Consider the following 12005-nt stretch of genomic DNA (forward strand, 5'->3'; position numbering starts at 1 on the left):
CCTACTAATCCTCTTAATTATGTGGAATCCTGTGAGTTGGACAAGCATTTGTGTATGCTTTGTCTACCTCTTTCTAAGCTGGGTTGATCATCATGAGGGTGCTGAGAGGGAGAGGAGTGTCGCCGAGAGCCCAGGGCAGCTGTGGAGGAGGAGGAGCCAGATCCGCCCACAAACGGCAGATGGGAGGAAGATGATGATGAAGAAGATGAGGGGGCAAAAGGGAAGAAGTCATCGCCCAGTGAGTTTCTGTGGAGCTCAACGTCCACGACCTTTAGGAAATAAGACATTTTAAAGATAAATCGTATATATTTGACGCTTGCAATAAACATTGTCATTGCAAAATCATTTTAGAACTATAAAACCCCTGCACTCTTACTGTGTCCAGATTGAAAAGTAATTTTATGCTCTCTGAGTTCTGTAGCTAAAAAAAAACCTACATCTTTCATCAATTCATTTTTTCCTTAGAGTAAAAAAATGTACCTTCTACACACCTTTTAGTACACATACTCTGGAAAATCATTTACACAGTTTAGCATTTAATTACATGACACTGCTAAATAAAGTAGTAGTAAATAAAGGCATCATTTTTTCCTTTGTTACAAGTGACAACAACAACAAATCTTCTTTGGACACATTCACCCATATTGTTAATTTACCTATCTGACACTTGCGTTCCCACACTAACCAGAACTCCAGTTTTGTGCTTTCCATCATCTTTGAGACTATGACATTTTCATCACTATATTCACAATTGAGACCTTGACTCTTCTTAGCCCATTTAGATAAGTGTGCTCCTTATTTAAGTTGATAATTATCTGTGATAATTTGCAGGCACTTATACACAAGCGCCTGAGAGCCTTAAGTCCCTTCAGTCCGTTTTTTAAACAATACAAATTTAATGCAGTTTTTTTTTTTTTAGTAGTGTCATGATGAAACTATTTAACATAACAGATATTTATAAATATTCCACATGACAATAACTGAACTTATACATCCTGTTAAAAACTTTATATACTGGTTCTTAATATTGTGTGATGCTTCTTTGAGCATTAATGTATGTTTGTAGCCTTTTGTGATAGTTGTGCTATTGCAGGGTAGTTCTACGTAATAAAAAGAAAACTCAATTTTAAGCTCTCTCTCATTTTAAAATAATAATAAAAAACATAATTATGTATATCTATAAGCACAGCTGTAGTTTCTGGTAAATATTAAGATACTCTGACTGTGTGTCTTACCGTTTCAGCTCCCAAAGTCTGTAAACCTGTGTATGTTCGGTCAAGCTGAGGGAGAACAAATAAAAGAAGATAAATAACAGAGACATTAAAGAACATTCAACAGTCTTTGCTGTCAAGAATCTAAGAGGATGGTGGGTTAAGGAAAGTACTTTAATCCACAAACTTTCCTTTTGTCTTAACATCTCAATTCATCTCCTTCTATTTTATCTTTGTATTTTTGACCTATAACAAAAGGGATTGATGTGACAAGAGATAAAGGAGAAAGGAAATATTAACAGACAGAATGCTTTTTAAAATCGACCATTTCACCCTTTAGACTCAGAGAATCCAGCATAAAGTTATGGATTCATACAGGCATATTCTATTATGTGCAATTTGCAGGCACAAACTCAGAAAATGGACATAGACATTTCCAAAAATGGACATAGACACATCAAAGACATAGAGGAGGATGTCCTCTACTGTTTGAATGTCCCACGTAAAAACGTACAAAGAAAGAGAAAGAGAGAGAAAAGAAAAGATGAAAAGGGCAACAAAAGGGTTCAAAGAGAGCGTGTATGGAAGCGGTCAGTAAGCCTCTGACCTTTAAGTGGTGGATGATGTCGATACGCTTGTTCCGTTGATCTTTAAAGTGAATCTGCACACGGACAGGAAACTCTCCCCACCCTCGACGTGTCAAGTGGAACGGTGGCTCACTAAACACACACACAGTTTAAAAAGATTCTTTCTCTCTCAGAAGAGAGAAATAAAAGCACCACAGAGATGCATATAGTCTCCTCCACTAGAGGGCACTGCCTGTTCTGTGTTGATATTGCTTGAAGCAAAATAAAACGAGCAAAATGAATCATTGCTAACAGGGAATTTTTTTTTTTTTAAGAAATGAATACTTTTGTTCAGCAACGATACATTGATCAAAAGTGACTTATATAAGTCATTTATAATGTTACAAAAAAAATCGATTGACAATTAGGAGGACCAATAGTATAGGTGATCCACCCGGAAGTAAAAAATCCTCCGCTATACCTTTAATCTTTCTATTCACTGAAAAATCCGAAGAAATTTGTATTAGTTTCCTCAAAAATATTAGAAACAAAACAGAAACAATAAATTAGACAGGCAAGTTAACACACACCTGACTTCCACAAGATCATTGGGCTTGTAGCTAGGGTGCAGGAAGAACCAGACCTTCTTCACGAAATGATCAATACTAGGCTCTTTACGAGAACCTCGAACATACACCATCCATTTATGTGTGGACTGATCGTTCTCCTCACGTTTATCAGGAGCAATATACCTGAGAAAGACAACAACAGTAATCTAAAAATCAAACTCAAATCAATTTATAGCAGCATACACACAAGCTTTCACTTATTGTTTGGGTCAGCATTGTAGTTCACAACCATGAATTAGAGAAAAAAACAGTATGAACCTTCCAGTAACTGTCTTTAAACATATTTTAAATATTTTGAAACTCTTAACACTTTTCTTCAAGCTTCAGTAGGTAGCATTTTTGATATGTATTCATTCAGTAGCAGGAAGGATAAAAAAGTCAGTTTATTTGCCAAAGCTGTGAGTTTCTTTTTGGCTCAGCATGCATTGTGCATTTTCAGCTACCTGCCTCAGTAATATGATTTGTGCACTTCATTTGAAGTTTCTCATAAAAGAAAGCATCTGCTAAACACATAAATGTAGAATGTAGAGCTGTTTAGATAGATAAACAGCTTGAGATGGTGAGTTTTTTCTGCACACTGGCCCTGAAGTAAACAGTCTCATAAAGATCTTTAGTAGCTCTGCAGGCAGAAAAAAATGAGCTTGTATCGTTGCTCAATGCTCATATGCAGACACACACTTGCGTTTCTCTCACATGCTCTGAATGGATTTTATGAGGTAAAGAAGACAAGGACTGTGTGATAATGCAGAATAAATGAGGTTAGATCACTGCCTAGGGAAAGCTTTTTGAGGTTTATTGGGTTTCGGAAAAATAATACTGAGATTTTCCACAAAAACTTGTGCATTTAAAAATTAATACAAGCTCATAGAAATAACCATTGTTTCTCATAAAAGCATTTATCCAAATCATCAATGGCTAGCATACATTCAGGACCTTTTCTTTTTTGACAGAGAAACGAGAAAAGGATGGTTTAAAAAATCTGGATGACATTCTTCTTAATTTATCAATCACTCTTTTCCATGAGATTTCAATGAATGAAGACTAGCTCCTCACCACAGATGTGCTATATATTCAAAGTCTTCTGAAGCCATACAAGGCATTTTTTACTTAAACCTTTGACATCAGGCGTATTTTGCCTTGGTATGATAATGACACTTCAGATATTTCTCCTTTTGTATTCCACAGAAGAAAGAAAGACATACAGATTTAAAATGATATTAAAATAGAATGATTATGGAATGTTCCTTTTTGGGTGAACTATCCCTTTAAGGTTGCACTGCAGAACTGAGAAAAAAGCGTCCTACTCAAGGGCACACCAGAATTGTTCAGAGAAACAGCACAAACATCAGTGAACATACCAGAGGTGCTAAATCAAAACTCTCTAGTGCACAAGAGCAATAACAAAGATTTAGGCCATTAGCCCTCTGGTTGTTGGGATAAAGCTGATCTACACTACAAATGATCAAATGTTTTTTTAATTCATACAGGGTTCACACTACTAGTGGTAAAGAAATCAAGCTAATCTAATCAAATTGAAATTGGTAATATGAAGCACTCTGATCTATCCGTGAAATAAGGGCAAAGAGACAAATAAAGGCTACATACTTGGATACGTTGCCCACAACAATGGTTTTCTTCATGTAGAGTCGAGAAGCCTCCTCTCCTGTAGTATGGCAAGTCACATGCTGATCTAAGGATAATGGCACACCAAATGTGTCCTACACATGGGCAAGTAATAAAAAATTGTTACTGTCTAGTAATGGCTCAGACATGTATTAAAAAGTTTTGGTAACACTTAACTTAAAGCCTTTATGTAGAATACATTATAAAAGTTTTTTAATGCATTAATTATGCCTTGTAATGCACCTTATAATGCATTGTACGCAGGGCTCCATACTAACTTACTAGCAACACTGTATAGCCCCTCACTGAAAGTTTTAGGAGCACAAAATGAAAATTTAGGGGCAATGCAGTTATTCACATTTAGAGCTTTGAAGTGCTGGAAAATGTTGTGTAAAGCACTTGAAAGTCAGTGAATTTCACTCTCAAAAGATTAATAATGCAAAAACATTTGACTACTATTTCTGCCACAATACCATGGTTACAGTTAGCGTTACTACATTAAATCCATGGTGAATGTTGGTGATTTGAGGACTGGAAAGCGTGGTTTCCACATCAGCACTGTTTGATCTGATATGGCTTATAACAGAGAATTCTGCAATGAATTCAAATGCTTTTTCACTGGATCTCCCAGTGCTGTGTTGTAACAGTGTCGCATGATCAAAGATCGGCGCAGTGCAAACGAGTAGCACGATTTTGTTCTGCTTTCGTTTGTTCACCGTTTGATGTTTCTCATATGCAACAGAAATGGCAGCTCTCATCAGTTGGGCAACGTGGTGGTTACACCAGTGCGACCTCTAACAAAATTTTGTCACACCGGCAGGAAAAATGGTTGCAGTCTGGAGCCCTGGTATGGTCTCACGAATAACCACAGTTATAATACTTATCTATTCATTGTTATACCTTTAGAAAGTATAATGCATTGGCAAACTGTGCCAACTTCAGATGTAACAAGGAATCTGCAAATATTATAATGCGTTTTCACTTTGGCTATTTATTTCTGAAAATATATAATGCATTATCTAACATACATTGTGAATATCTTTATAATGCATTATACTATTACATACATTATATATATATATTATATATTATATACATTATATAAAGGCTTTGTTACCAAAGTTTTTTATATACTACATAAGGACAACAAAATGTGTTTGATTTGTAAATAAACGTGCATCATTTTATGTAGCAATTTGCTATCAACATGTCGTGTTGCATTAACATGCAAAGTGATGTTTTTTTACTACATTAAGCATTTTTTATCTAATTGGATTCTTCATTAATGTTATCAAAGATTTGTTTATTAAATTATTAATTAATCATAGAGGTCTTCTATTACTTTTCTATCTATTTTTCACATTGGGCTTAAATAAACACCCCTGAACTATGGTAAAATCACTGTGACAAAACCTTTGACGTTCTTCTAATAAAATGGGGTTTTGCTGAATTATTACTACATTCTGAAAACCTATTAAAGCCTTATGTTCTGATAGTGTGTGGGCCACTAACCTTTCCTGTATTTCTGCCGGGTCGTCGTTCACGTGGAGCCCCATCCTCTCTCCCGCTGTCTGTCTCTCTCTCCCCAGCTTCCCCATGCTGGCTGAGGGATTCGGTCTCAGACTGGACCTGTGATGGCGTCTCTGAATTCTGGTTCAGTGGAGACGAGGAGCGGGAGGGGGAATCCAGGAAGCGCTTTATGGCAGGGTGGTTGAGAACAGATGGGTCACTCTTAGTGGCCTGGAAGCAAATGAAATCAGTGATCAACTGTTTGGGCTTAAAGGAGCTTTCTACAAAGCAGCAACAAAACTGGATGTTTATTCATGTAGAATGAGAAAAACCAAAACATTTTCTGTGTGCAAGAGTGTTTGCCCACTTTTTTGTGGCCTTAGTTCCAGCAGTATTTTTCACATTAATTTAAAACTCATAGGGATTTAAAAACAGTTAGAGTTAGAAGCCATGAACCAAACCAGCTACGAGATGAATCACAAGATTAAAAAATTAACTTAAGCAAAAATGTATTTAAAAATCAGACTTAAGTGTCATACTTAAGTGTCTACTTGATGGCTTTAACAAGGGAAAGAACGACAATCCCTTGAAGCAATTCAAATTATATAATCAAATTTAAAATGATGGAGAAATATATAACTACCTGCTTGTTATTTCGTGAAGTAAAGTCCAAGCCCCTACTCATCTGAATTGAGAATACTATCTAAGGAGACTTTTATGAGCGCTGTTTATTCATATCACACATTAAAGTTAAGCTTTTAAAAACTCACAATGTACTGTACATTACAGGCTCTAAGATCAGTGTCCCGGACCAATATTTTAATGATTAATAAAATAATCACCACTGTCTGGCCTTTTTTTTTCAGTAGTATTAGAGAACGCAGTGTGTACATATCAGCACCATTTGTTGTTTGCTTTTGACATCTGATAGAGCATTTTGACCCGGAAATGGTGATGTGTGATATCAGACTTAACAAGTGGATTCATTTAAAGATGCTAATTATGTACATAGAAACAATATATTTGGTAGAGTTTTTTTTTTTTTTTTTTGCAGAATCAGTTTTTCCAACAGGAATTCCACTGTTGAATGACTTTCGGCTGATTTAAGAAAAGCATGCACCATCGAGTAACAACTTTAATGCTCATAGTAGGTCTATCTTTAAATGTTTAAAAATTATTTTTCCCTATGGAGAAAATGAATGGGATTTTTACTTATGTATCATTCTATAGACAAAATGTATCTCTACACATTACCTCAGGGACTTTAGGCTGGCCAGCATTGGCATAGTAGTTTGCAACAATGCAAGCTCTGAGCTTGTCCATCATTCTCCTGGCCTCATTCAGCCTCTGAAGAAGAAAAAAACAGATGACAATAATAACATTATTAATGGCAACATCAAAGTAAAAAAAATGGTGATTCATTTACACATATTTTATTACAATTTTATATCCATATTAAAATATTATATTTTTGCCCATACAAGCAAATCACCTCACTAAACTCTTATTTAAACCACAAACAAAATATATTTCATAACCTTGTGAAGAGACATCTAATCACTATTAGATTCTTTTGACCAAAAGAGCTGCTTTAACTAACGCATTTTACTAACAATAACTACTAATAATGATGGGTGAACTTCAGTCCTTTCTTTGAAGCCTACAAAAGTTTATATTTAAATACTTACATACAAATACGAAACAAAAATCTGGAATACATTACACAAATTTTTCCACGATTTTTGTCCGGACTTGCAGTCTGGAAGATTTTACACTAGTTGCTATTAAATGTCAGAGCTTGCAATTGTATAATGCCTAGTGTTTTAAAATCTTTTCCGATTTTAAAAGTTGTGCAGTGTATTTCAAGTGTTTCCTTTGTCTCAACTATGTTTTAGGCAAGATACTTTGACTTTTAAATAAAATATTGACGCAGTACCCATAAATGAATGTAGTTTCTCAGTACTTTTTACACCCCTCATTAAAAGTACTTTTGGCTAACAAAGTACTGCTAGACTAGAAATAAGATAAAGTTCTTTACTGAAGTCCAGTCCACATAGTTTTGAGACGTACTGTTAAGATCAGGTGAGTGTTGGACCGACGATTACCTGCCCGATGACCTCGATCTCATGCTCTTTATTCTTCATCTCAAGAGAAAACTGATCCTTAATGATGGCATCAATCTTCTGCACCGCAGCATCACGGGCTGGTAAAAAAAAATCAAACAGGCAGAATAAAAAAAATCACCATTAGGTAAACCACTGTGTTATACTTTACATCACTGTTAGGAACCTAGACTTACCATTCTGCTCCACCACTTTGCTCCTCTTGTTCTCCTGCACTTGAGTGATGTCCTCATAGTCAGGATCTTTGTCCTCTATTTTCCTTTTCACCCCAGACATGATCACTCATTGGCTGGACTGCAGACAAAGTACACAACATGACAAATAAACAACAACTAACTTATCCTACAGACACACAGGGGTTGTGTCTCAAAACTTAGTTAGCTGCCTACTTGATTTCTTATGATTCCCAAAAATGCGTCCTGTGTAGGCAACTTACTAGGTTTTGAGACACAGACCTAATATCTAAGCATACAAGTGTCATTATATTTCCTTGACAAACTGCTATTAGTTGTTGGAGAGGTTTAAGAATACGAAAAACAGAAGGTAGACGCTGCTAATCTGACATACACACACACACACTAAGCTAAATAAAACAACAGCTTTTTAAGCAGTTATTGCTAAACTCTCATCACTGACACTTTACTAAACTGAGCAAAATGTGACGTAAACACGCACAAAAGTTGTAGGTGTGTTTGTTTACACGTTAAACCTACGCTGAATGTGATGGTGAGATGTTTAAAGGTGAGGTGCTTAGCCGTTAGCTTCTGTTGGTCTCGCGCACAATAAAATCTCGCGCGGACACACGAGCTCGTGCAGGGCGCGTTCCCGCTCAGGAAAGAGCGCAGCGAGCGCGCGGCCTGCAGGGGTTTTCAAAAAAGGGTCGAAAGGGAGTGCTTGGAGGTCCTTGTTTAGAGCAAAACTGTAGGGCAGGCCTATGTCAAATAAATAAATAATATGTGTAACAGTACAGTTCTATCATGAATAGAAAACAAATGTAATAATGAAACTAAAACTATAATGTTTTTACATAAATATGCTTATATAAAATTTTCGCAATGTAAATTGGGTCTTTATACAAAAAACTATTTCAATGGCCATTACATTTCAGGGTAAGGGTCCCTTGCATGAGGATAATCATATCTGGGTGTACAAAACATCTAAAAGGTTGAAAATCCCAGAGCATTATTGAACCTATAGCCTACCTGAGCAAAGAAATAAAATCCCCCCAAAATAATATTTTTGAACTCTGCAAAAACAGTTCAACAATAGCCTATTAACACACACACTGAGTCCAACTTAACATCCTACATTTAGGCTTTCAGTTCAAACACATTTCACAGTAGGCTATATGCCAGAAAAGAGATTACACTTTTTGTTGGTGGTGGATCCAATTTGAACCTAATACATGCAAGAGTTAGGCCATGCTATACCCGAGCCTGACCAAAGGGTGGCGCACTTACATCAACATCTCACCAAGTGTGATCCTGCTCATGTATGTTTAAAACAGCAAAAAGCACACGTTTTATAATCTGGCATGAAATGCATTTTCATTTTTTTGTGACTTCTCATGCATGTCCTCATTATAATTCCATGGTAGGCCTACATGTTAAAAATATGACATTTTTCATATTTATCATACCATGTCCACTTATTTGCAGTTTCACATTCAACCCCTTTTCCTTGTTTCTTAGTCATCCGTTCCAAACAGTTCATTAACACATCATCTCTGGGGGCCATTCATCACCTGAGAGCCTTTACTTTGACAGAATAATGAACTGAGAAGACCTGAACATTGCACAGGTTTTGAAGTCTCATGCTTGTTGCTGGCCAGGAATGTGACCGTGAATGTCTTCTTATTTCCCTTCACAAACGACAACTTGTTAGCAAGTTTCATTCGTCACACCAGAGCAAACACAGACAATTTCATTTAGCTTTATTCAGATTTTACAAAGGCAGACACTTTTAACAATGGCAATTGTCTCAGGGCATATCACATTTAAACTGTCAGAGAGCTAAAATCAACAGTGGCAAGAAAAAATAAAGAAGAGACCTTGAGAGGAATCAGCGCTCAAAGGAAGGTCTTTCTTTCTGTTCTGCCCTTTCGCTGATAATAAAATAAAAAAGGTTGTAGAGGTCAACTTCAATAGGGAGAGCTGTCTCAACAGTGCTGCAGAATACAGATTTTTACAAATATATTATATTGTTTCATTTGAATATGCCTTTAACCACCGATAAAAGTATAGTACTCTCCACTTTTTATAATATTTAAATACATTCTGCGTATTTCCCCTCAAAATTAGGAGAGAAAATGCAAAAATGTCTGTGCCTAGGCATGAGCTGAGACATGCAGACATGTACAGGGCAAACTGTTTGGAGTCTTGACCAGTCGTAAAGTTTGTGATAGGACGACTGTCCCTATGCTAACGAATTTAACAAATGCCAGGTATTAACCAGGTAAGAAAACTGTAAGCTAATTGGCCCACAAATGGTTAGCCTATAGAGTAACAAATAAATCCCTGAACTCTTTTTATTTTTATATTTTTAGTTTTCATGTTTATTTTAGTTTAAATTTGAGTAATTTCTTTATGTGCTTTAGTAATTTTATTATTATTTTTATTTTTTAATATTGCTATTTAGGTTTAATTGATTTTATTTCCAAACTTATAGTTTATTGACAAAGCAACCTTTCACATTTTAGTATTTTTTTTTTTATTTTCATATTTATATTTTGATAATATTAATATCATGATTCAATGTTTTATTTTTTTGCTTTTTTTTTCAATTAAATGTTTTTAGTTTTTTTAGTTTCAGTTCACAATTATATCCTTGAACCTGACTTGCTTAGACTAGAGTATGAGGAATATAGTGCATGACTTGGAAATACTGAGGAAGTTCCATAGAATCTTACAGATTGCACAAACATGAATGTATGTTTCCTCAAGCCACAAGGATGAATGTTTCTTCAAGCCACGAGAATGAATGAGTTGTACAAACACAAAGCACTACAAACATTCCTCATGCTTAAGATATAATTATGAATAGAAAATTATAACCTACAGCAAATATGGTACTTGAAGCACTTTTGCAGTTTCACTATTTAAGGTCTATTATAATTATATTTGGAAAATGTCCAGTGTTTTTTATGCTTTGGCTCAGTTACAACTATTCCAGATAAATGACGTGATGGCATTTTACATATCTTAGGCTTAACGTCATTTTGAGTTTCTATTGGAACAGGAATACCTGGATATAGCCTACTTATTTCAACCATGACAACTCTTGGAATAGTTTTAGCATGTTATTGAATATGGCAAGGTTAAAGGGTTAGTTCACCCAAAAATGAAAATTCTGTCAGTATTAACATCACTGTTAGGAACAGACTTACCATTCTGCTCCACCACTTTGCTCCTCTTGTTCCTAAGGGAACCTGGTGCTAGGTTGTATGTCAGAAAGTAGGCTCACTATTGGCCGACGTTGATCATGTGTGTGATACGGGCCAATAGTGAGCCTACGTTCTGACGTACAACCCAGAAGTGCTGCACTGTTACACTATGTGAACTCACTCAGAGACCCACACAGAAGAAAATGAATAGTTGAATAAAGGTTTAGGTCGTTATTTGGGGGTTTTTTTGCACACAAAAAGTATTCTCGTCGCTTAAGGTTGAGCCACTGTAGTCACTTGGACTATTTTAACAATGTCTTTACTAACTTTTCTGTGCTGGCAGATATCAATTACCTTGCAGCCTATGAAGGAGTGATCCAGCTCTCAGATTTCATCAAAAATATGTTAATTTGTGTTCCAAAGATGAACGAAAGTCTTATGGGATTGAAACAATAATGAGGGTGAGTAATTTTTGGGTGAATGAACCCTTTAATGTTTTTGGTCTTGGCGGACTAGATCTGCTACGCTACCACTAATAGCTACACATACTCCCTGCTGTGTGAGCATGTAAGATTTGCTGCCGCTGCATGAATAAATCATGTAGCAGATCTAGGCAGGAGGAGGGTTTCAGAGGAACTAGCTTACAACAAATCATTAACCATACTATTTAAATGTTGAGCAAGCAATCTCATTGGCTGCAGGATAAGCAGAGGCCAATCAGCTCGTGCCATGCAGTAATCATTTGATTGCTTGCAGATTGCATTTAAAGGTTGCGTCAAGCTTGCGCACTCTCGAGTTTCATGACTGAACTAGATATGAAAGCTGGCTGAAAACCAACTCAGAACTTGAATGACCAGTCCAGTCAAGAATCAGATGCCACATGCATATTCCTAAAACAGTGACAAAAACACCACATCTAACTCAGAAAAAAAAAAAAATATATAAAGCTGGCTTATTATATT

At 36.0% G+C, this 12005-nt stretch overlaps 1 protein-coding gene across 2 annotated transcripts in view; it reads right to left on the minus strand.

Moving 5' to 3' along the window:
• The window catches only part of yeats2 (YEATS domain containing 2), a 34707-nt gene extending 26262 nt beyond the window's left edge, over positions 1-8445 (minus strand). For both annotated transcript variants that reach the window (XM_081375373.1, XM_081375374.1), the window contains exons 1-10: positions 8375-8445; positions 7838-7955; positions 7644-7741; positions 6793-6885; positions 5542-5769; positions 4012-4124; positions 2368-2529; positions 1819-1930; positions 1236-1280; positions 68-269 (exon numbers count right to left, since the gene is read on the minus strand). In XM_081375373.1, coding sequence (XP_081231499.1) covers positions 68-269; positions 1236-1280; positions 1819-1930; positions 2368-2529; positions 4012-4124; positions 5542-5769; positions 6793-6885; positions 7644-7741; positions 7838-7937 — 1153 coding nt within the window. In that variant the 5' untranslated portion in view covers positions 7938-7955; positions 8375-8445. The remainder of the gene's footprint in view (positions 1-67; positions 270-1235; positions 1281-1818; positions 1931-2367; positions 2530-4011; positions 4125-5541; positions 5770-6792; positions 6886-7643; positions 7742-7837; positions 7956-8374) is intronic.
• Positions 8446-12005: the final 3560 nt, after the last annotated feature.

Source organism: Scardinius erythrophthalmus (genome assembly GCF_964197995.2).
Source record: "Scardinius erythrophthalmus genome assembly, chromosome: 9".
NCBI lineage: Eukaryota > Metazoa > Chordata > Actinopteri > Cypriniformes > Leuciscidae > Scardinius > Scardinius erythrophthalmus.